The sequence below is a fragment of the Bos mutus genome, chromosome 3, assembly GCF_027580195.1.
Source record: "Bos mutus isolate GX-2022 chromosome 3, NWIPB_WYAK_1.1, whole genome shotgun sequence".
NCBI classification, from domain to species: domain Eukaryota; kingdom Metazoa; phylum Chordata; class Mammalia; order Artiodactyla; family Bovidae; genus Bos; species Bos mutus.
In genome coordinates, this window is record NC_091619.1 from 57,554,670 (window position 1) to 57,579,346 (window position 24,677).

The 24,677-nt window shown below is 40.0% G+C and overlaps 2 protein-coding genes across 2 annotated transcripts in view; one reads left to right on the top strand and one right to left on the bottom strand.

The window, feature by feature from the left end:
* Positions 1-2,950: 2,950 nt before the first annotated feature.
* On the bottom strand, positions 2,951-20,613 carry DNASE2B (deoxyribonuclease 2 beta). The gene is made up of 6 exons (XM_005887417.2): positions 20,501-20,613; positions 15,873-16,050; positions 11,349-11,430; positions 8,494-8,589; positions 6,981-7,178; positions 2,951-3,291 (listed from the first exon to the last, which is right to left on the bottom strand). The coding sequence occupies exons 1-6, from the start codon at positions 20,611-20,613 to the stop codon at positions 2,951-2,953; spliced, it is 1,008 nt and encodes a 335-aa protein (XP_005887479.2).
* An 856-nt stretch (positions 20,614-21,469) lies between these two features.
* LOC102267915 (uricase) overlaps positions 21,470-24,677 on the top strand; it is a 34,954-nt gene continuing 31,746 nt past the window's right edge. Inside the window, exon 1 of the mRNA XM_005887418.2 lies at positions 21,470-21,667. Coding sequence (XP_005887480.2) covers positions 21,470-21,667 — 198 coding nt within the window. The remainder of the gene's footprint in view (positions 21,668-24,677) is intronic.

Here is a 24,677-nt window from a genome sequence, read left to right on the forward strand (position 1 = left end):
TGCAGCATTAACTGAGACAGTGGGGCTGGATTTATGACTGAAGTGACCTGAAGCCCTACATTGGGATTGTCCAAAAGAATTTCTTGGTGCTTTCCCATTTTCCCAGAAGTCAGCCAATAGCTCCCTTTTTGTTCCAGTAAAGAAAGGACATGGTGAGAGACATACACAGTGGTGGGTTGCCCCAGGATAAACTCCTCAGCTTCCTGAAGTAACTGCTTCAGCTCAAAGGAAAGGTGGCTCCCAAATTGTGTTTCTTGCTCCAACTGCCACGTTTTGGGTTAGCTGGTGCCACTTCAGGGAATTTTGAAGAGAAGGTCCTCAGGACAAGTGGTCCTGGAAGCTGCTAGGGCCTTACATGAAAATTCTCTAACTGGGGTCAGCTGGCTTCAAGCAGCAATGATCCTGGCTGACTTTACCAAAATTTATTACCAAGCTGGGGCTCAGTAACATTTTCACCCTCTTCTTTTTTAAGTTAAGATTTTGTACTTTAAAATTCCTCTTCTAATCTGATTTTGTTGGAATTATTTATGTTCAGATGCTCTCTGCAAAGCCAAAATATATATTTCAAGTCTTATATTTTTAAGTATGTAAGTTAGCTAGCAAGTATTCAAAATTCCCATAACTTATGCTTACTTCTAACAGGAAGACAAACTTCATTTTTCCCTCTGCATTCCACTGAACTAGTACCATTATGTCCCATAAATGTTGGTTAATTAAGACATCAAGATATGTATTATCCTATATCACATCATTGTTTAAAACTCATCTCTTGAAATAGAAGTTAACACCATAATAGTCTTAAAGGTCAGCTGGACCTCTGTGATACTGGAAAAGTTACTAAAACTCTGTAGGACTCACTTTCCTTGTCATTAAAATAAGGATTATAATAGTTCCTAAAGCATAGCATAGTTATAAAGATCAAGTAAGAAAAAGTGGGTTTGCTGTTTACTGCATAGTAGATGCAGTCCCTGCAACAGTAAGGAGATCCAACCAGTCAATCCTAAAGGAAATCAACCCTGAATATTCATTGGAAGGACTAATGCTGAAGCTAAACCTCCAGTACTTTGGCCACTTGATGTGAAGATCTGACTCATTGGAAAAGACCCTGATGCTGGGAAAGACAGAGGGAAGGAGAAGAAGGGGATGACAGAGGACAAGATGGCTGGATGGCATCAACGACTCAATGAATATGGGTTTGAGCAAACTCTGGGAGATAGTGAAGGACAGGGAAGCCTAGCATGCTGCAGTCCATGGGGTTGCAAAGAGTCAGACATGACTGAGTGGCTGAATAACAACAACAAAATGCTCAATAAGTGCTGCTGCTGCTGCTAAGTCGCTTCAGTCATGTCTGACTCTGTGTGACCCCATAGACAGTAGCCCACCAGGCTCCCCTGTCCCCGGGATTCTCCAGGCAAGAACACTGGAGTGGGTTGCCGTTTCCTTCTCCAATGCAGGAAAGTGAAAAGTGAAAGTGAAGTCGCTCAGTCGTGTCCGACTGCCAGCGACCCCATGGACTGCAGCCCACCAGGCTTCTCCGTCCATGGGATTTTCCAGGCAAGAGTACTGGAGTGGGATGCCATCGCCTTCTCTGAAATAAATGCTAGCTTTAGTTATTCTTATGATTACTTTTGTTAGATTGTAAGCTTCTTGAAATTAGGAACCATGTTCCAAATATTAAACAGTGAATACCTAATACAAATATATTATCTATTATTCATTTATATAACAGTTATATTTAGTAATAAGAATTCCAGAAAATGAAACACACTGGAATTAAGATTACTAGATTTAATTCTAGTTTATGTTCCACTTCTTTATTTCCCCCAAGTTGGTGGGTTGTTTTATTTCTTCCTCTTAATCTGACAATTTTTTCTTTTTGAAAAATAGTAATCATTTCTTTTCTTTTTTTTTTTTAGTAATCATTTCTAAACTTCCTTTTGTCTTTTCTCACTGCAGAGTGATTCACATTCAAATTCTACCTGTATTTTTAAGTGTTAGCTGCTCCAGGCTCTGTGCTAGGTACTTGAGCATACCTAAATATTATCTCCATTTCATAAAGAAGAAAACCAAGGCTTAGAGAGTTCAATGGAATGGCCCAAGATCATACAATTAATGGGCTTCCCTGGTGGCTCAGATGGTATAGAATCTGCCTGTAATGCAGGAGACCTGGGTTCAATCCCTGGGTTGGGAAGATCCCCTAGAGAAGAGAATGACAACCTACTCTGGTATTCTTGCCTGGAGAATTCCATGGACTGAGGAGACTGGAAGGGGTCACAAAGAGTTGACATGACTGAGCAACTCACACATACTAGTTCAAGAATGACCAATTAGACTTAACCATAAACCACTGAAAAGAACTTTAGGAGGAAAATGACTAAGTAGTTTGATGTACAGAGAGATAGAAATGTCTCTTCTTCAAAAAGGGGTGAGGAGGAGAGTCAGGGAATTCTTTGTAAAGATGAAATTACTCTCGGAGATGGCCAGTCACTCCATGGACAATTGAGAGCTGACTAATCTGGAACAAAACTTTTTCCTTTCACTCCTTTCATTTTAAATATATATTTAAATATATATAAAATAAATACATATTTTATTAATTATATATATATGCATGTTTATGGCATATAAATGAAAGTAGATAAATTGACACTATTTGGAAGATAACATGGTAGGCATGGGAGAAAAACATTTTATTTGATGATATGTGGACCATAAGTACCGGGGAAGAAAATGGCAACCCATTCCAGTATTCTTGCCTGAAAAATCCCATGGACAGATGAGCCTGGTGGGCTACAGTCCATGGGGTCTCAAAGAGCTGGACATGACTGAGTGACTAAGATGATGGTGGACAATAAGTAAATTCACAGGCTTTTGATATATAAAGAATGAATCTAGTAGAAGACCCCTTATCAGTGGTGAAAATGATAACACATACGTCCTTTCACCAAGTTTAGTTACAGTTCTCATAATATAAAACTAGTCCTTGAAATGCCCGGTAAATGTGCTGATTCTGGGTACAGATGAATCCACCACTTCTGGAAGCTTGGTATGGACTCCGATTTAGGTCTCCAATACATGTCCAGCGATTTTTGGTGCCCTTGCGGGAAATACACCATTTGGCATGATCCTGATAAGAGCTGAAATAAGAGTGTCTAGATATCTTAATTGCTTTGATATTGTAGACATGGTGAGGAAGGGAGCAGTTTGAAGGAAGCTCTTGTCTCTTCCGCTGCCAGGTTTCTGTTAGCAAGTGTGTCTTCAACTGTTGAGCCATCCAGGCTGCAAAGATGTCTAGAGTTTATAAAGAGAAAAATAGTGAGGTTAATATTTATTCTTAGATAAATCCTAAAAATATCCTCAGGAAGAGAATCATCACTCATGCCTGATATGTGGATGTCACAAGCGTAATAAAAACAGCATGACTGAAAGAGTGGATGGGAGAACATTTTGTAAATGCTAAAGTGATGTGAAAATAAAAGTAATTATCTTTATTACTAGGATGATATTGGAGCTGAAAATGTCTTCTGTTCTGCACAAACAAGGGAGCAGTATATGTTTTTGTCCTGAAAAGACCTTTGGAAAGACTAAGGCTAGAGAAGTAATCAGAGGCCAGCATCTAGAAATCTTTATAAACCATGCCAGAGTATATGAATTTTCCTGAAATCAATGTGAAACTTTTTAATACTGTATTTTATTTATTCATTGTAAATTAGTTAATTTTATTTTTGTTGCTCTGGATCTTCATTGCTGCGTGGGGCTTTCTCTAACTGTGGAGAACAGGGGTTGCTCTCTAGCTGCAGTGCACCGGGCTTCTCACTGCAGTGCCTTTTGTTGTGGAGCACAGGCTCTAGGCTCATGGGCTTCGGTAGTTGCAGCACATGGCTCAGTAGTCGCTGCTTGCTGGCTCGTGGGCATGCAGGCTTCAGTAGTTGTGGCTCATGGCCTGTGGAGTGAGGGCTCAGTAGTTGTGGTGCAGGGGCTTAGTTGCTCTGGGGCAGGTAGAATCTTCCTAGGCCCGGGACTGACTGAACCCGTGTCCCTTGCATTGGCAGGCAGATTCTTATCCACTGTACCACCAGGGAAGTCCTCAACAGAGAATTTTTTAAAGAGTGTTAGTGGGGGGTCACAATAAACTGTGGAAAATTCTGAAAGAGATGGGAATACCAGATCACCTGACCTGCCTCTTGAGAAACCTGTATACAGGTTAGGAAGCAACAGTTAGAACTGGACATGGAACAACAGACTGGTTCCAAATAGGAAAAGAAGTATGTCAAGGCTGTATATTGTCACCCTGCTTATTTAACTTATATGCAGAGTACATCATGAGAAACGCTGGGCTGGAAGAAGCACAAGCTGGAATCAAGATTGCCAGGAGAAATATCAATAACCTCAAATATGCAGATGACACCACCTTTATGACAGAAAGTGAAGAAGAACTAAAGAGCCTCTTGATGAAAGTGAAAGAAGAAAGTGAAAAAGTTGGTTTAAAGCTCAACATTCAGAAAACGAAGATCATGGCATCTGGTCCCATCACTTCATGGCAAATAGATGGGAAAACAGTGGAAACAGTAGCTGACTTTATTTTTATGGGCTCCAAAATCACTGGAGATGGTGATTGCAGCCATGAAATTAAAAGACGCTTGCTCCTCGGAAGGAAAGTTATGACCAACCTAGACAGCATATTAAAAAGCAGAGACATTACTTTGTCAACAAAGTTCTGTCTAGTCAAGGCTATGATTTTTCCAGTAGTCATGTATGGATGTGAGAGTTGGACTGTGAAGAAAGCTGAGCACAGAAGAATTGATGCTTTTGAACTGTGGTGTTGGAGAAGACTCTTGAGAGTCCCTTGGACTGCAAGGAGATCCAACCAGTCCATCCTAAAGGAGATCAGTCCTGCATGTTCATTGGAGGGACTGATGTTGAAGCTGAAGCTCCAATACTTTGGCCACCTGATGCAAAGAGCTGACTCATTGGAGAAGTCCCTGATGCTGGGAAAGATTGAGGGCAGGAGGAGAAGGGGACAACAGAGGATGAGATGGTTGGATGGCATCACCGACACAATGGACATGGGTGTGGGCGAACTCCGGGAGTTGATGATGGACAGGGAGGCCTGGTGTGCTGCAGTTCATGGAGTCCCAAATAGTTGGACACGACTGAGCAACTGAACTGAACTGATTGGGGGAATTGATAGAAACTGATTTATGATCATAAATAAACAATGTGCAGGATGAATTGAGAAGACTACATTAGATTGGAGAGAGGAAAAACATGAGGTTTTCATAATAACTGTGATAACAAGCACAAGTGTAGACTATGGCCATGACAAAGAAATAAATTGAGAGTTATTAAGGACCTGGACGGAGAAGGCAATGGCAAGCCACTCCAGTACTCTTGCCTAGAAAATCCCATGGATGGAGGAGCCTGGTAGGCTGCAGTCCATGGGGTCGCTATGAGTCAGCCGCGACTGAGCGACTTCACTTTCACTTTTCACTTTCACGCAATGTAGAAGGAGATGTCAGCCCACTCCAATGTTCTTGCCTGGAGAATCCCAGGGATGACAGAGCCTGGTGGGCTGCTGTCTATGGGGTCGCACAGAGTCAGACACGACTGAAGCAACTTAGCAGTAGCAGCAGCAGCAAGGACCTGGAACTGATTGTATTTGATGATTTGATATGGGGGGGGGGCAGTGAGAAAACAGAAGGATTGAGAGTTTCCAGGTGAGTATGCAGAATATGAGAAAAGGGGTAAGATATGTGAGGGATAATGATGAGATGAGTTTGACATATTGAATTTTATGTGGCTCTGCCACTCACTGTTGAATACATCTGTCAGAACACAGGCCTTGGATGAAGATCTAGATTTGGGAGTCTCTCAAGGGCTAGCTGGAATTGCCTCAAATGCATTGTAGATGAGATAAGGATGAGTAGAAGACCATAGGGCAACCTAGTCACATAAGGAGTATGCAGAGGAAGAGGACATGGCAGAAGAGACTTAAAAGCAGGAGGAAGACCAAAAGACTGTACACTGCCAGGACTCAGGGAGGGGAAAGTTTCAGAAAGGAAACTGTTCCAACTGTGCCAAATTCTGCAGAAGCTATTTCTGTCCTATTACTTTGGGGATCTCTCATGCCTACCACAGGGCTTGACAAGTAGTAGGCATTCAATAAAATTTATTCACTATTAAAGGAAGGAAGCAAGGAAGGAAGACTGAGGTCAATTAGGGCTGTCATGGGTGACTGGGGATAGAATACAGAGAAGCAAGACTGTAGTCAAGGAGCAGTGAGCAAGTAAAGACCCTGAAGAATTTTCTCAAAATAAATTTAGAAGAAAAGAAAAAAACAGAGATATAGGGAATCTAGAATTGAGGGAGGATTTTTTTTTTAGGAATGTTTGGGGCTCGTAGAGTAGATAGGCTAAAGTACAAGAGGGAGAAGAGATTGAGTGTAAGAATCCATGTATTCTGAGCCAGGATAGTTTCTAGGGCACAGGGGGCACTGCTTCTGTTGGGAAGGGAGGAATCTGGTGAAAAGGAATGAAAGCAGAAATGATTGTTGAGGGTGGAGTGTGCACTTGAAGTGGTTTCTCCCTCTATTCGCTCTGTGAAGGAAAAACTGAAGACGAGTGAAGAGACAGGGAAAAGTAAAGGACTTGAGGGTAAGGAAGACTTAAAATAATTGCTTAGGGAGTGAAAGAAAAGGAAGAAAGCTTGATTCTGTGCCCAACTGAGGCTGGAGACTGAGTTTTTACTGGCCTCTAGCTAGATGGTTGTGAGTTACTTTTTTTTGGATGGATCAGCAGTCCTTCTATTCAAGTGGCTATTGTTTGAATTGATCGTTGATGTCCCCTTTCCCTTTCCTTTTTTTGTCTTTCCTCCTTTTCTATTTCTACACCCCTAAATAATCAGTATATTTGCTCTTTGCAATCCAAAGTGAGTCCAACAGCACTGTTACAACATATTGTTTTGATGATGGTCTTTCTTACCGTCAAGAAAAGAATCAGACTTGGCAAAATGGAGAAATTTTTGACCCTGGGCTGACTGAAGTGTGGCCAGGTGCCGGCCTGGGATCTCTGAGGAGCTGGATCCAGCACACAGCTGGGGAATGTGGATGAGCTCCATGCGAAAGGCTGCAGGGATGGAGCAGCTGTAAATGTTCGGGTTGTAGACCAAGAGCTGAGAGTCTGAACCAAACAGTAAAGAAAAGTTGAGATTTAAGACACAAATGGAAATGCTTGTTGGTATTTTAGATCTTGTTGTGAATTAAAAAACTGAACAGAACAAAAAAACAAAAATGAAAGTATTTCCTTCTTTAAGCCTTCAAACTTTTAATTAAAATAGTTGACACCTATTGAGCACTCCCTACTTTTTATTACATGGGTTTACTAATTTAATCATAAGAATATTACCTTATTATTGGGTAAGTTATTTTATCACAGTCCTCATTTTATAGATAAATTAATGGAGAATTTATGCCCAAAGGTATAAAACTTATAACTGAAGGAGTTGATAGTCAAGCCCAGGCAGGCTGGCCTTGGAGACCATGTGTTTTTTATCCTATGTGTAACCATACAAAAGTAGAAGACGCCCATATACTGATCATCCAGCTTCAAGAATGACCAATTCATCACCATGAACACCCAGTCTCTATGCCATTAAGCTCTATAATCTTTGCAGGAGCTCAGCTAGCTAGACTAGGGCTTAATTTGGGTAAGAGGCTCAGTGATCCTTTCCATCAGATGGAAATTTGATTAAAAAAATCATATTTGAAACCTCCTGTATTAGAACAAATCACTCTTTACTATTTAGCAGCTCCCTCAGTAAAAAATGATTGATAAAATACCATCACTACTTCTCCTCCTCATTTGTACTTTGCATTTTTCAAGTCCAAGTATTTTTGGCCACTTGAGCTTCAGATCTTAAGGGAAAGTCATCTGGTTTAGGCTCAGAAGTATCATGTTGTTGGCCTGTAAGCAACATGAGGTCTGCACAATTTAAAAAATAAGGTGGAGATCATATTAGAAAATCAGAAGATCTCTTTCTCTCTCAATTTCTCTTTCTCTCTCTCTTTTCTACTTTATATCTTCCCCTAGATTTCTGCTTCCTCTGAAAAATATGGAGATGTAGGTCTTCTTTCTCATGGAGCTGCAACATAATGGAGTGGCAGCTTTTGAGGAAAGCTAGTGGAGAGTCAACACCCCACTTTGTCAAATTCCCCACTGCCCATGCGATGTTCACTGGTGTCACCCAGTTTTGTCACCTGCCTGGCCCCTTTAGACATTTGAAACTACCACTTCTGATCAAGTTCAAAGACTTCCTTGGACCAGGAAACAAAGGTTCAGTAAGTGAGCCTGCCCAAGATCTCATCATGGCAAAACCAATATTGGAATCTAGGTATCAGGGTTTATGAATAGAGAAGCAAATGAAGTGATACATTTATTCATAATTTCCAAATCCCTTCTTAAATATTATGTCTTTTTAAAAACACTCTAATGTTACCTATTGCTTCATACTGGTTGTACTTGAAAGTTATGCACATGCCAGCTTGTCCATTTCGTCTCCCTGTGGGTGGATAATCATAGCCTTCTTCAGGAACTGGAGGAAAATGGGGAATGGAATGAATCAACCAGAACCCCTGGACTCTGTTCCACAGAAGTACACCTACCAAAGATACAGTTAATACAGATAAATTAGAAAAACAAGCCTCCTTTAAAAACAGAGTTCAAAGCTACAACATTTAAGCCTTTTAAACTTCAGGCTAATGTTTCCTTAGGCTAATAATGACAAAGATCATGTTCTTTTTCAAAGATTTAAAAACCAGTTCAGGTACACATTACATTGCCCCATTACTGATGGTAACCCAACACAAGAGGGAGCTAGCGCAGACACCCTGTGAAGAGTTAAGAGGCATTTCATGTTGAAACTACAAGGAAAATTTGTTTTGGCAGAATGCAAATTTGCTAAATTGGAGTTTGACCTCGATAGACTATATAGTCACCTGGCAAGCTTCAGATAATGTTTTTACTGCTAAGCAGCTAAGCTATTTTCAAAACCCAGCTGAAAAACATAGTTGAAAGAGAAAATATCAAATGAAAAAGTGTATTTGCAGTAATTTGTTGTGAGAAACTGATGCTCATTTATGTGCAGAAGTCACCCAATTTCACAAGTTTGAAAAAAAGGAAGCAGAAAAGGGGTGGGGGTGGGGATGAAGGAAGCCATGTCCTAAAGCATCCTGCTGCTGCTAAATAGCTTCAGTAGTGTCCAACTCTGTGTGACCCCATAGACAGCAGCCCACCAGGCTCCCCCGTCCCTTGGATTCTCCAGGCAAGAACCCTGGAGTGGGTTGCCATTTCCTTCTCCAATGCATGAAAGTGAAAAGTGAAAGTGAAGTCGCTCAGTCCTGTTCCACTCTTCATGACCCCATGGACTGCAGCCTACCAGGCTCCTCTGTAAAATCTCTGGAGCAGACAGTATGAAAGCCAGAAAGGAAGAAAACTGAAAGATTTTCAACATCTTGTGACATGGCACAAAGAACCCCGTCCAACAGGCACCTATGACTATTTCTGTGTTTGTAAATATATCAGGATAATTTGGGTATGCTAACTTGGCTTTCTGGTTTGCACATGACCATGCAGACATAAAAGTCATGCTTGCCTTAGTGTTAGAGTAGCAACCAAATGCCTGCCAGTTATTTCTTTTTCAAAGAACATACTTTAAGAAAGCACACTGTTGCTGTCTCAGTGACTGTGGAATCAATACCTGCGTCGAGATGGAAAATGTTCAAAGTTCAGCTGCCTCACAGAGCTGGATGACCTCAGGGTCTCTCTTCTGCCCAGATGAGTATGCTGTTTGTCTGAAATCCTAACTTCCTGGAACAAGTGCCACAGGATGTTGGAGCACCTGTTGGCTGGGAACTCTCCCATATGACATCAGGTTCCACTCCATTTCCAATCTTCTTTCTGAGCCCTTGTATCAACTAACAGAGTGGAGTGACAATGGTGGTGGGAGCTTGGTAAAGAAGAGTTTGCAGAATGTGGCAAATAGGACCATCAGGAGGGCAACTTAGCTAAATCAAAAGCTAAGTTGCTCGTGGCATTTGACAGCCATTACAAATTAAATTCTTAATTAGAGGTTGCAAACTGGCAGCCCACAGGCCAAGTCTAACCTACAGATACATGTTATTATGCTTGCAGATTATTTTTAAAACTTCGAATTCATTGCCAGCACTTAAAAACTGGGATTTTCCACAAACTCCTCATTTTCTCTGGAAAAAATTACATTCCCATAAGGCAAGCTGAGTGGTAATTGCTTCTTTAGACCATGAGTATACTCTCCAGTTCTCTAGTTACCTGCTGATTCAGCCCCGTTAGCTTGCTGACATCATTTTCCTGACCCTGAAGGTATTTGCTTTGGGAACCTTCTGAAAAACACTTATTGCCACGGGAAGTTATTCATGGTATATTAAGTTGAAAAAAGTTTGAAGTAATCACTAAAAAAGTTTTATAAAAATGTTTCAAAATACATATTATAGAAAAAGTAAAAAAATATTAGATGCAACTGGGGCTTCCCAGGTGGCTCAGAGGTAAAGAATCTGCCTGCAATGCAGGAGAAGCAGGTTTGATCGTTGGGTCAGGAAGATCACCTGGAGGAGAAAATGGCAACCCACTCCAGTATTCTTGCCTGGAAAATCCCATTTTCCAGGAGCCTGGTAGGATACAGTCCATAGAGTCACAAAAGAGTTAAACATGACTTAGTGACTAAACAACAAGATCAGGTGTAATTAGCTAATGAATATTAGGATTACAGATTTTTTGTTTACTATCATTTTGACTTCTTCAACAACACACATACTTATATACATAGTTTACAAATAGAAAAATATTAAAAAATCCCTATAATAAAAATCATTATAATATATAATTATTAACAAACTTACTATAATATGAAAATTATTTTTAAATACTTTTTCAAAAATGTTTACTGTCTTTTAAATGGGACTAAGAAGGGTGAATTTTACTCTATGTAAATTATACTTCTATAAGTTTGACTAAAATGTGTGTACACACACACACACACACAGTCTGGCTAGTATTTCCAGTAGTCAAATGCTTGTATTTCTGCTTTAAAGTATATTTTAAAAATGTTGAGAAATAAAATGGTATTTGTGTGAAGGATATTTCAAAGTCAAATTACATCATTATAAACTGTGATACAGGAATCACTCATCTTGATAACTCAGACCATTAAAAAGAAAAGCTATCTTTTTAGTGTGGAATATAAACCTACCAAAGATAGGTTGTTTTAAGAAAATGCTGACTTCCAGTAGGAAAGAGAAATAAGAGCCTTTGTCATACCTTTGGTGTGTCCATACTTTCTGCTGTAATTCACGGATTTAGGGACTCCATCATTGTATATTAGATAGGCTGTGCTGTTACTCTGCAGGAATATTTTAAGGTTATAATGGCATAAGTCCTTTACTCATAAACATTTTTTGCTCACAACATTTCTACCAGCTATCCAGCCTACGATACAGAACTTTCATTAATACACATGAGAAATCATCCATTCCCCTAATGGGCAGATTTCCCATCAGTTTGAATTCTGTGACATGCGAGGCAGGAGACAAGAAGTCCATCCTCAACTTCACAACATGTGTGACAGCCCTGTGCTCTGTATGTGTGTGTGAGGGCAATATTCCTGTTTCTCCCAGTTGTTTTGGACTCATGTTTCTGATGAAGCAACTAGTGTATAATAGAGGAGTCCTTAAATATTTGTTCAGGAAATGAAGTAGGAACAATCAGCCAAGGAGTACATCTGGGCTTTTTCCATTGATATTATAGGCACAGCGCAGAAATGGCTGTCAGGGTTTGATTTCCTCTGCCTATTTTGTGCTTTACCACTTGGTCATAGCTTCCTGTTTAATCAGAATTCCTCATTCTCTGCTTCTACTACCTCTTTGTTAGTGGAGGATTTTTTCTTCAATCTATTTCCCTGTGTCACTTCACCTTTCCAACTTGACATTTCCCTGCTTAAAAAAAAGTGGTGTAATTGAATGTGTGATATTGGATTTCCTCTGGTAAGGCAAAATGCTAGTAAATTCTCCAAACAGTTTGCCAAATCTCTGAGTCAAAATGAAGCTATTACTTTGATAGTGTCTTTTTGTCATGTTTTGGAAACTTGCTTGTATTTGTTCAGTGTCATTCCATTTCAACTGTATCATGATGCAGTGACTCTTAATGAAGCCAATACTGTCAATAGTACAAAGTCTCAGTAATATATTAATAATTAAAAGCAGGAAAGGACAGCCCATCTCTGTAAAAAAGGTCTTTGTTTTTCTCTGAGAAAAAAATAAGAGTCTCCTACAGTTGCTTCATTATTTGATTTCATCTAAAACTTTTTTTTTTTTAAAGGCATAAGGTAGTCTGTATAGCATTTTTGGCTACTATGTTTAGGAATATTCGGGGAAATCAATTGTTTTCTTACCTGCATTTTCCGTAATTGACCACAGCTACGGTTGGTATTCGCGTTCTCCACTGGAGAGCTCTCACAATTGTTCTATGAGCCTGTGTCGAATGTGCTAACAAGGCCATTGTGCGCCTTTAGGGTACAATGTGGAGGGCCTCTGGGAAGATTTGGTGAGGAACACAATTCTCCTAATAGATGAAGTTTATCATTCTAACTAGGAGTGTAACAATCAGCTAAGATTAAATGGGATGTAACTCTAGTGAAGAGAGGCCCTTTTACAAAGGGGAAAAATCATGAACTAACAATAGGGCCTGGAGATTATCATACTAAGTGAAGTAAATCAGACAGAAAGACAAATATCATATGATATCATTTATATGCAGAATCTTAAAAAAAATGATGCAAATGAGGTTTTTTACAAAACAGACTCACAGACTTCGAGAATAAATTTATGGTACCGTGGTGGGGGGGAAAGGTGGGGAGGAGGGATAGATTAGGAGTTTGGGATTGACATGTACACACTGCTATATTTAAAATAGATAACCAACAAAGACCTGCTGTTTAGCACAGGGAATTCTGCTCAGTATTCTGTAATAAACTAAATGGGAAAATAGTGTGGAAAAGAATAGATACATGTGTATATATAACTGAGTCACTTTACCGTGCACCTAAAACCAAAGCAACATTGCTAATCAACTGTGCTCCAATATAAAACAAAAATAACAAAAAAGGAATAGGCAGAAAGAGGCCTGTGCCTTTGGACATCTTTATTTCTTTAACTCCTAGTTGGATTTGACTTATTGGACTACTGGATGTTGAACAAGAAGGTTACGGTCCCCAGTCTAGCTGGGAATGTAGTCAGGCAAATATAGGCAACTGTGATATGGTCTAAGTGTTATTGTCAAGGTATATGGAAGGTTCTCATTTATTGACACAACAGTAGAAGAAGGAAAGTATTTCCCAACATAACCCCAGATATTATCTTAACTTGACATTTGAGATTTAAAACCAGTTAGTCTGATCTTGCTTTCTGCTTTCTGTTAGAAGTTCAATTCTGGGTCAGAAGACGGGAAAATTGTATCTTCATGGTCACTTCTGGCACGTATGTTCAACTTCCAAAGAACATTCAGTTTTACCTGAATATCACCCCCTATTGTTGTTATTCTTTTTTTGGCTCTAGCCAATCAAACATGGCAATCAGCCCCTCTACTGTCATTTTCTTCCAGAATCCACCACTCATGGCATTGTGTGTGAGCAGGGTTTACTGAAGCTATGAAACACTGAATGGTTTTTACATTACCAAGCTGACCTGCCTCAGTCTCCCTCCATGTTTTATCTACTTTTAAATTCCTAGCTTCCATCTACATTTTTTTTTTTTTTTGCAGAGCAGTTTAGCTCTCCTGCCCTCCTAGGCTCTGGGACTACTTTTGCACTTCCAAAGATCATTATTATAGTTTGTCAAACTAAGACCCACCCTCCCCAACCAAGATAAATGACAGAGGCTTTGCAGTGTTACTCTTTCCTTTCTCTTCTTGGGCAGTGTGAAGTGGGGAGGGGAAGAATGTGTTTATTTTTTCATTGATGGGTTATACTCCAGGTTTTCCCATTGCCAACCTTGGAAAGCAGAAGCAGCTACAGGTAGTTTTGATTTTACGTAATAATTTATTAATTCAAAACAGGCTTGTTGCTGAGACTGAAGAATTTCTAAAAGCCTCTAGGACAGTGTTTGGAACATCACATGTATTCAAATAGTTTACAAATAAGTTTTGACTTGGTAACTTGGCTCTGAAGGCTGGTGTTAATGACAGGTGAATACAGTGAAATATTTGCACACACAGAGACAGCTCTCCACACATTTCAAGTAAATGTTCAAATAGACCTGTGCACTACGGTGTCTCAGATGGTAAAGAATCTGCCTGCAGTGCAGGAGACTCAGGTTTGATCCCTGGGTCGGGAAGATCCCCTTGTGAAGGGAATGGCAACCCACTCTTGTATGCTTGCCTGGATAATCCCATGGACAGAAGAGCCTGGTGGGCTACAGTCCATGGGTTCGCAAAGAGCTGGACATGACTATGTGACTAACACTTTCAGTAGTGCTACGGTCTAACTCAGAATTCTTGTGGGAATTAAATTAGTTGACATATGTAAAGGCCCAGCACATTGTTAAGTGTTGAGTTATTTTACATTTTTACTTCTCAACAAATTGTTAGGAAATGCATAGATGAAAATGAAGTGAAGTGAAGTGAAAGTTGCTCAGCCATGTCTGACTCTTTTTGACCCCATGAGCTATAAAGTCCATGAAATTCTCTAGGCCAGAATACTGGAGTGGGTAGCCTTTCCCTTTTCCAGGGATTTTCCCAAACCAGGGATCGAACCCAGGTCTCCTGGATTGCCGGTGGATTCTTAACCAGCTGAGCCCCAGGGAAAGCCCATAGATGAGTGTAACTGGATATTAATTATTGTTTGATTTACTTGTCATCTCTGGTTGAAAAACAGTATCTTGTCACTGAATAGCAGATGTTGCCTGGATGTTGGGAGACTGCGCACACTGAGGCACTAGGCCTATTTACCCGTGTCTCTTTGGCTGGTTAGTTCATTGCCTGATGAAGTCCAGTGTATGTGCTCAGTCGCTCAGTCATGTCTTACTCTTTGTGACACTTTGGACTGTAACCTGCCAGACTCCTCTGTCCATGGAATTTTTCAGGCAAGCATACTGGAGTGGGTTGCCATTTCCTCCTCCAGGGGATCTTCCCAATCCAGGGTTCAAACCCACATCTCCTGCATCTCCTGCATTCGCAGGCTGATTCTTTACCACTGAGCCATCGGGAAAGCCCGATGAAGTCCAGATAGCAGATTTAATCTCCATACAGGCAAGTTAGTTCCAGGGCCTTGAACTAGTTCTTAACCTAGTAACCTAGGTACAGATACTCTAACCCAGTCCTAGCTCTTAACCTACTATTTTGAAGATGATTAATTAAAAGGAAGACCAAGTGGAACCCTTACTTTTCCCATCAAACTCATCACGCTATGGCATGAACAACCCATAACTCATGGCATATTGACCATAGATCTATATTGCATTGTAATAGGAAAGTGCTCTTCTCTCTAGTTCCCTTTAAAGGGCTAAGATAGCCAGTACTGAGAAAATTGGCAGAGTTTGGCAGCCAGAAGATTTCAATATGTAATTAGTTCAGTGATGCCATTGGACATAATGCTAAATGTATCAACAATTTGGCATTGCTGTAGAGTCTGTTGACATATCCCCTAAGGTCTTGGTTGGGTTGATTCAGATTCTGAGCTAACTTACTTCCAGCTGCTAGGATTGGGGGGTGAGCAGTTATAACTTTTTGGAAGCTTTGGAGTCTGTATAATGCATTTTATGTGATTCAAATGAATGATTAACTATAACATACCTCAGAGGCAGATGCTTCATACAGTTGTTGTAATGTCCTTCCCAAAACACTCTTGGTGGCATTCATCAGTTGCTTACTCCTACTCCAGCTTCTGGTTGTAGAGTCTAGGTACAGGTACTCTAACCCAGTCTCTCTGCTTTCCTCGTTTTGTTTTTTGGGCAACTTATAAAAGGTAAACCTAACAAAGGAAATAATTATGAATTACTAACATTTACTGAGTGTTACATTTTTTTAAATTATTTATTTATTTGGAGGAAAATTGCTTTACAATGTTGCATTGATTTCTGCCATACAACAATGTGAATCAGGCATGAGTGTGTGTGTACACACACATACATTCATCACACCTTCCTCTTGAGCTCCCCTCCCCTTCTGCTATCTCATCCCTCTAGGTCATTACAGAGTGCCAGGCTGGGCTCCCTGTGTTATATAGCTGTTTCCCAGTAGCTATCTATTTTACACTGGTAGTGTATATATGTCAGTGCTACTTTCTCAATCCATCCCACCCTCTCCTTCCCCTGGTGTGTGCACAAGTCTGTTCTCTCTGTCTGTGTCTCCATTCCTTCCCTGCAAATAGGTTCCTCAGTACCATTTTCCTAGATTCCACATATGTACCTTGATACATTTTTCTTTTTTTGACTTACTTCACTCTGCATAACAGGCTGTAGGTTCATCCACCTCACTACAAATGACTCAAGTTTGTTCCTTTTTATGATTGAGAAATATTCCATCGCATATACGTACCACATCTTCTTTATCCATTTATCTGTCAATGGACATCTATTGCTTCCATGTCCTGGCTGTTGTAAATAGTGCTGCAATGAACATTGGGGTAAATGTGTCTTTTTGAATTGTGGTTTTCTCAGGGTATATGCCCAGTAGTGGGACTGTGGGATCATATGGTAGATTTATTCCTAGATTTATTCCTAGCTTTTTAAGGACTCTCCATACTGTTCTCCATAATGGCTGTATCAGTTTACATTCCCACCAATAGTGCAGGAGGGTTCCCTTTTTTCCATAGCCTTTTCAGCATTTGTTGTTTGTAGATTTTTTGATGGCCATTCTGATTAGGGTAAGGTGATATCTCATAGTAGTTTTGATTTTCACTTCTCTAATAATGAGTGATGTTGAGCATCTTTTTCATATGTTTATGTCTTATTTGGAGAAATGTCCAAGTATTTTGCCCATTTTTTTGATTGGGTTATTTGTTTTTCTGATATTGAGGTGTATGAGCTGCTTATGTATTTTGGAGATTAATTTCCTTGTCAGTTGCTTTGTTTGCAGTTATTTTCTCCCATTCTGAGGGCTGGACTATTTTCTTGATGGTAGCCACTGTCAAGCACTTAACTATATCATTTCACCTATATCTCACAGAAGGTCTTGAAGTTTAAGGAGAGGGATTTGCTCAAGCTTTCTGCCTCTTATATTCCACCCTTACTGTTGCTCCTTCCCAGAGAAGGAAATACAAATCTGACTGTGCATGTTCTAAAAACATTTACTGGCCTGGTGTGTGAGATCCCTGTGGTGAAAGTCCATATACATTGAACATGGCTCTGCTATTCTTTCCACGGTTGGTAAGAATGCCAAGGCCCGGGCCTGAACTAGAGAAGTCTTAGATGTGTCTCTGCTGCCTGAAGGGCTTGGCATGCACATCTCTTTGCAGCTGGCTGGCTGAATCTGAGATTTGGGTTTGGGCATCAGAGTCAGTGGAGGCTGTTTTGAGCCTCTGGCCTGAGCTATGTTCTTCAGCTCAGTTTATCGGCATACTCTGCATTGAGGATTGAGGGCTAAGACCAACCAATTAAGTAAGTGCCTTGCTTTCTTTACTATTGTCTCCTGTTTGTATGTTTCCTTTGGTTGTCTCACATGATGGAGAGGTGGTTGGACCTGCATGGTATTCAGACATTCTTGAATCATCTGGCCCAGGGTTTCTCAGTGTGCTCTATTCACATTTTGGGGCTCATTGTTCTTTGTTCTGGGGGGCTGTCCTATGAATTATAATATCCCTGGCTTCTACCTGTCAGTAGTACATATTCCCTGAGTCGTGCCAATCAAAAATGTCTACAGACATTGTCGAAAGTACCTGAAAGGTGAAATTGACTTTGTCTAGTCAAATACCCTTTAATAGCACGAACACACATTTAACCCTCAAATACTCACACTGAACCAAACATTGTAATGCATTCACTATTACCACATAGCTGCATCTCACTTTACCCAGAAAATCTTCACTTTTCACTGGGTTCTCATCAGTCTTATGCTTCTATTTATGCTCTTTCCTGCCCTGTCCAGGCTTTCTGCCTCTCAGGGCCAGGTCCTCACATGTGGCAGGAAACATGAAATTATTCTTTGATGCTGACCTCATGTTCCTCTGGCCTTTAACTCTCGCAGTAAGTTGTAGACTCAAGACTGTGCCTCCCTGTGTGCTCAGTTCAGCATTCTCTCTGACAGATACTGCTAAATAATATGTCCATTCAGTTGTGGCAAAAATAAAATTTTTGTGTTGATCACAATTTGATGGCCCACCCATGAAAGGTTTGTGAACTATCATGGCACACCAGTTAAAGACTAGTGCTTTTATAAACAATATTCCTGGGTGACCATCTCCAGTTATAATCTGGAGATTCTTGAATCTATTTCTAGCCCAAATCTCTGTGCTGAGGTCTCAATTCAGTTCAGTCACTCAGTCGTGTCCGACTCTTTGTGACTCCATGAATTGCAGCACGCCAGGCCTCCCTGTCCATCACCAACTCCCGGAGTTCACTCAAACTCATGTCCATCAAGTCGGTGATGCCATACAGCCATCTCATCCTCTGTTGTCCCCTTCTCCTCCTGCCCCCAATCCCTCCCAGCATCAGAGTCTTTTCCAATGAGTCAACTCTTCACATGAGGTGGCCAAAGTACTGGAGTTTCAGCTTTAGCATCATTCCTTCCAAAAAACACCCAGGACTGATCTCCTTTAGAATGGACTGGTTGGATCTCCAGATCTCTTGCAGTCCAAGGGACTCTCAAGAGTCTTCTCCAACACCACAGTTCAAAAGCGTCAGTTCTTCAGCGCTCAGCTTTCTTCACAGTCCAACTCTCACATCCATACATGACTACTGGAAAAACCGTAGCCTTGCTGAGGTGTAGATAAACCCAAATGCAAAGATGGTTCAGAGACCAACTCCATGTTTTTGAAACCAAGTTCATGATATTGTGCAACAAATCTATTCATTCCCTACTCTTAGGGGATACATTCACACAGTCACAGAAGCTAGCAACCTGCAAGTCTTTCTTAACATCTTTCTCTCTCCTTCTACCCTCTGCCCATCCATTACCAAGTCTTCTCAGCTGCTCTTCTGCTTTACTTCTACTTCTTTGAGTATCCAGACATTGTCTGGATACTTTTCTCACCTATTATGCTGCAGAAGTCTCGCTGGTCTCCATGACTCTGCACTGGTTCCTGGCCAATTGGCCTTCACAGTACTGCCAGTGGGCTTTCTAAAATGCAAATTTGACTTTTTCAAGTCCCTACTTGATGTCCCTCAGTAGTTCCCTTTCAAGGTCAAGTTCAGATTCAGCAGTTTAACCCATAAAGCCCTTCATGACCTGGCCCTCACTTATCTCTCTAAGCTCCCCTCTTGCCATTTCCCCATGTTCTCCTGAAGCACAAACATTACTCAACTGCTTCCAGACTCTCCCCATTGTTTATTGCCTCTGGACCTCCTCAATGCTTCTCCATTGGCCTGAGATGCCTTGACATCTCCCTTGTCTTTCTAACCAACTCAAAGTTATTCTCCAAATGTCTCCTAGAGAAGTCTTTTGGGCTCCATCCTCTCTAATGCCCCATCTATACCCTTACCACACAACTATGAGCTCCTTAAGGGTAAGAACTATACTTTATTCATATTTATATTTTCAAAACTTAGCACAGGACTGGTGTGTGCTCAGTAACTGTTTGGTGAGAGAGTGATTGAGTGCATCTGTGTCCTTCAGCCTCAACTTTACACAAAGCTTGATGCCAACCATAAAGGCAAACCTAAATACCCTAATTAAAGAGTGAGGAAGTGATCAGAGCTTTTGGAGAATCCACGACTGTAATGCAAAGCTGTGTTTCACCCCTTTGACACTTCAGGAGACCAGTGGCCTCCCACCCACCCTTAACAACTGCCTGTCCTGCCCAACAAACAAGGTTAACCAAACAGTGCTGTGTACCATCAAGCCCTCTTTCTCCTTCACATAAGTATATGCTCCACTATCAGGAAAAAGTCATCTATCTTCTCTCCTTTGTCAACTTAAAAGGATGCTGGGAGTGTTCTGTTAGGAAAACCACAAAGCAATTGAAGGAACTTGCCAAATGAGAGAAGCTGTCAGCTCTCCCACACCTCTGTGGCCACCAGCTTTGCCCTGCTAAGAGCATGAATCAGGCCCACAAGGCACTGCTCAGCTCCTTCTCAAGGGAAAACTCCCTCATTCAGAGCCTATCCCTACCTGGATACGTGGCCCATTTACACACTTTCACTTCCTTTCCTTTTATGGGGAGAGGTGGAGCAGAGATCTCCTTCAGAACACACAGTGACCCAGGTAACCACCAGTAGTTTGGCTTTCCACTGGCAGGCACCAAGCCTTACATTTCATTTACTTACCAATCCACAGCTTCACCTTCTTCATTTCTGCATGATATTTTTGTTGCCTCCAGGATTCCAAAGAGACCAAGGAAGAGCACAGTCAGCAGTGTTCCTAGAAGTCTTGCTGTCATCTTCTGTCACGTTTAGTCCATGGCACAGCAGGAAACCTTCCCCCTGGACGGTGGAGTCTGAGTTTCAAGTCTCCCTCAAACTGTTCTGGCTCTGACGTTTGGTTCCATTTACCTCTGTCATTTGCTGTCTGGGCATTTTCAGATTGGGACGCATCCTATGTAATTGTGTGATTCAGTCACAACATGCCAGCGTGATTCCTCATGCCTTTGTGCTGAATTGTTGACTGGTTTGCAAAGTCATCAAAAAGTCCTGAGAGAAAAAAGGGATGTACAGGTAACTCTTTGGAGTGAACATCATGTGATAGGAAGTTCAGCGGACAGGAGAACTCTGTATTGATAAACAGATGTTGAATTAAATCTATTTCATGTGTTTTCCCCTTATGATTGTTTCTCTATGAAAAGAAAAGAAAGTAAAGTAAAGTCACTCAATCATGTCCGACTCTTTGCAATACCATGGGCTGTAGCCTACCAGGCTCCTCTGCCCATGGGATTTTCCAGGCAAGAATACTGGAGTGGGTTGCCATTTCCTTCTCCAGGAGATCTTCCCAACACAGGGATTGAACCCAGGTCTCCCACATTGTAGGCAGATGCTTTACCATCTGAGCCACCAGGGAAGTCCTCTGTGAGTTTCTCTATGAGTGAGAGTAAATGTTTGTGGTTCACCCATTAAACAGAAATGACAAAATCTTATGTCTTAATAATACTTAGGATCTATCACTTGTGATACTCTCTATCTTAAGGAAATATTTCCTAAAGAGTACTTCAAAGGCTTGCTTCAGAGAAAGGGCAAATTCAGAATCGCTTTTAGCAAAGATGTTTACATATCCTCTCCACCTCCTAGTTTCAGCCACTCAGCATGGTGCTTTACTTCAAAGAGGCTTTGCTGTCCAATAGGTTACAATGCAATCAGATAAACAAATTGACAACTCTTGCTTCAGATCAAATGAAAAATGTTGCAAGCATTGGTTTTGCCCAAATTATTCTTTCTCTTGAAACTGAATCTGAAGTTGAAAACGAAGGGAAAATGGCTCATTACCATAATGACTATCAAAAGGTGAGCCCATTCTCTTTTTAGAGGAGGGAAGAAGTAGATGGGCATGTGAAAAATTCTTTAAGTGCCTGCTGATTTTTAATCAATTATTAAAGATGCTGTCATAATAAATAGAAGTTTACTTTATACCTGAAAATAATTATGGCTCTGATCTGTCTCTTTGATTATAGATCCAGATCAGAGTTATTTAAGGATTCAGACTAAACTGGACCCTTGCAAACTGGATCACTTTTGTGGTTGAACTGGAGTTATTCAGGATTCTCAGGAGTTCGTAGGAAAGAGAGGGGTAGTTCTCCTATAACAGAATTTTGTGTGAAATGTTCTGGACCACCCGCCCATATTTTCCTGAGGTGCCTGCAAGAAGAACAGAACTGTGGGCCTTGATCCAAACCTGATAAATAAAAATCCTTCCAGTTGGGTCAGGAATCTACCTTAATTACCATGTTTTTGGTGATCTGCTGTACTTTAAACTTTGAGAATCGCTGGCCTGAGATCAAGGCTGTGCTGTATCTGGTTACCAAATTGGTAAACTGAGAAGCCTTTTTCTGACTATTTCTCCATGGGTATCATATTATTTAATGTATGTTTTTACTGCACTCAGATTAAAATGATCTCAGCAAACCCAAGCTTTTCATCAATTTTTAAAAAATTTCATAGCATGAAGTTTACTTTTCTAAGTTAAAGTGAAATAAATTTAATTTTACTCATATTTATCTTGTGATACCTTTTCGTATTATGATAATAGATGAATACACTAGACTTAAGATTCATTAATTCATAGAAAATATAAAGAACTTGTTTTCAGTTACGTAAGCTAAAGAACTTTCGTTGAATAAGATATAAAATAATTCATTTTTTCTCCTCATTACACACTTAGCCCATGCATGCATACTTAGTCACTCAGTCGTGTCTGATTCTTTGCAATATGGTGAACTGTATGTAGCCCGCCAGGCTCCTCTGTCCTTGGCATTTTTCAAGCAAGAATCCTGGAGTGGGTTGCCATTTCCTCCTCCAGGGGATCTTCCTGACCCAGGAATCAAACCTGCATCTCTTGCATTATCCTGCATTAGCAGGCGGATTCTTTACCAACTGTTCCACCTGGGCATCCCACACACTTAGCACAGTGCATGGCAAATAGTAAGTGATCTGTAAATGATAGCTAAGAATAGCTATCATTAAAAATAAATAGTTATCATTAAAAATAAATTTTAAAAAATTTATTTTTACTTCAACCTGAGCCTTTCCTGTGACTGGGCTTTAGGATACCTGTATTAGGATGGTTTTGCTAAAGCTAATTTTATTTCAAGGTCTAGAAAAACAGGTAGGTTCTTTTCTTGGAGATGTCATTTTTAATAGGCTTTCTTATCTCTTGTTTCTGACCTGATCATGCTGGTTGTCCGTCAAGAGCCTTCATTATGCAATCACTAAGTGTCAAACAGTGCACCCCAGACACTGAGGGGATCCGGGGATTTCAACATTACCCTAAAGCCTAAATTCCAGTGTGTCCTGGGTTTTTACTAAAAACAGCAAAGTAATGTCATGGGAGGAAGCACAATGAATTTAATGGATAGACAAAACAAACTGGGCAGAATGTTTTTCACATTACCCACTTTTGAAACCCAAGAAATACAATATTATGAAAATACCACGTCTCCGTCATAATGATTAAATCTTTATCGAAGGAATAGTAGAAAACCCCTTCATTGTAACTTGGCCAAGTATAGTGAACACAGATGAGTTCTTCACTTGGCATTGGGCTTCTTATTTTACGGTTGAAAGTTTGCATTAATTCATCCAGTGATTCTAGAAAATCTGTCTTTCTTTAATTGGAGTGTAGTTGATTTACAATGGTAATTATTGCCATACAGTAAAATGATTGTTGTATATACATATTCTTTTTTAAATACTCTTTTCCATTATAATTTATCATAGGATATTGAATATAATTCTCTGTGCTATACAGTAGAGTCTAGTTGTTTATCTGTTCTATGTATAAAAGCTTACATTTGCTAACCCCACCTCCTATTCCATCCCTCCGCTCACCTCCTCCCCATGTCTGTTCTCCATGTCTTTGATTCTGTTTCATAGACAGGTTCGTTTGTGTCATATTTTAGATTCCACATATAAGTGATATCATACGATATTTGCCTTTCTCTTTCTAACTTACTTAGTAAGATAATCTCTAGTTGCAAAAAGCTCAGTCTTAATCTCTCCAAATTTTGCCCCTTTCACATTATCTCTATCATATCTTTCTAGTACATTTTTATACTATTCTTTTTCTAAAAAAAAATTTTTTTTCATCGAAGTATAGTTGATTTACAATGTTTTGTTAGTTTCAGTTGTACAACAAAGTGACTAAGATACAAAATATTGAGTATAGAGTCTCTGTGCTATACAGTAGGTCCTTGTTAGTTATCTATTTTATATATAGTAGAGTGTATATGTTACTCATAAATTCCTAATTTATCTCTTCCTCCAACCTTTCCCCTTTGGTAACAATAAGGGGATAAACAAATAACAATAAACTCTTATGTTTGTGAGTCTGTTTCTGTTTTGTAAATACATTTTATGTTTCTTTCATATGTTCGATCTCCTGTGTATCTGCTTCAATCTTTGATTCTTTATTTGGGTCAGTCTCCCAGATCAATCTCTTTGGCAAGATTAAATCATTACTTAATCTATCTCTTACAAATAACTAATTCTTTCTGTTTCAGTCTGTTTCTTAATCCACTTATTAGTGCATTTCTAGAAGCTCTGTTGGATTCTTTTTCAAATTTTCTTGGTCTTTTTTTATGGTTTTTTAATTTCTTTTTCAAGACAAGCTATCTTAATTTTCTCTTTTATTTCTGTAAAAATATTAAATACATGATTTTACATTTTGTGTCTGATAATTCCAGTATCTGAACTCTTTGCAGCTCAGACTTTGCTACCTGTTATTTCTGTGACTCTCTCTCAAGATACCTTGTTACTATGTATGCTTTTGATTTTTCATTATGAGTTCATGTTCCTTAAA

Coding starts and splice junctions, on each gene's coding strand:
- DNASE2B (XM_005887417.2), bottom strand. CDS start 20,613: ATGACAGCAAGACTTCTAGGAACACTGCTGACTGTGCTCTTCCTTGGT. Junction 16,051..20,500: donor GAAGGTGAAGCTGTGGATTG/GTAAGTAAATGA, acceptor TTCCTTTGTTAG/GTTTACCTTTTATAAGTTGC. Junction 11,431..15,872: donor ATGAAGCATCTGCCTCTGAG/GTATGTTATAGT, acceptor ATATTCCTGCAG/AGTAACAGCACAGCCTATCT.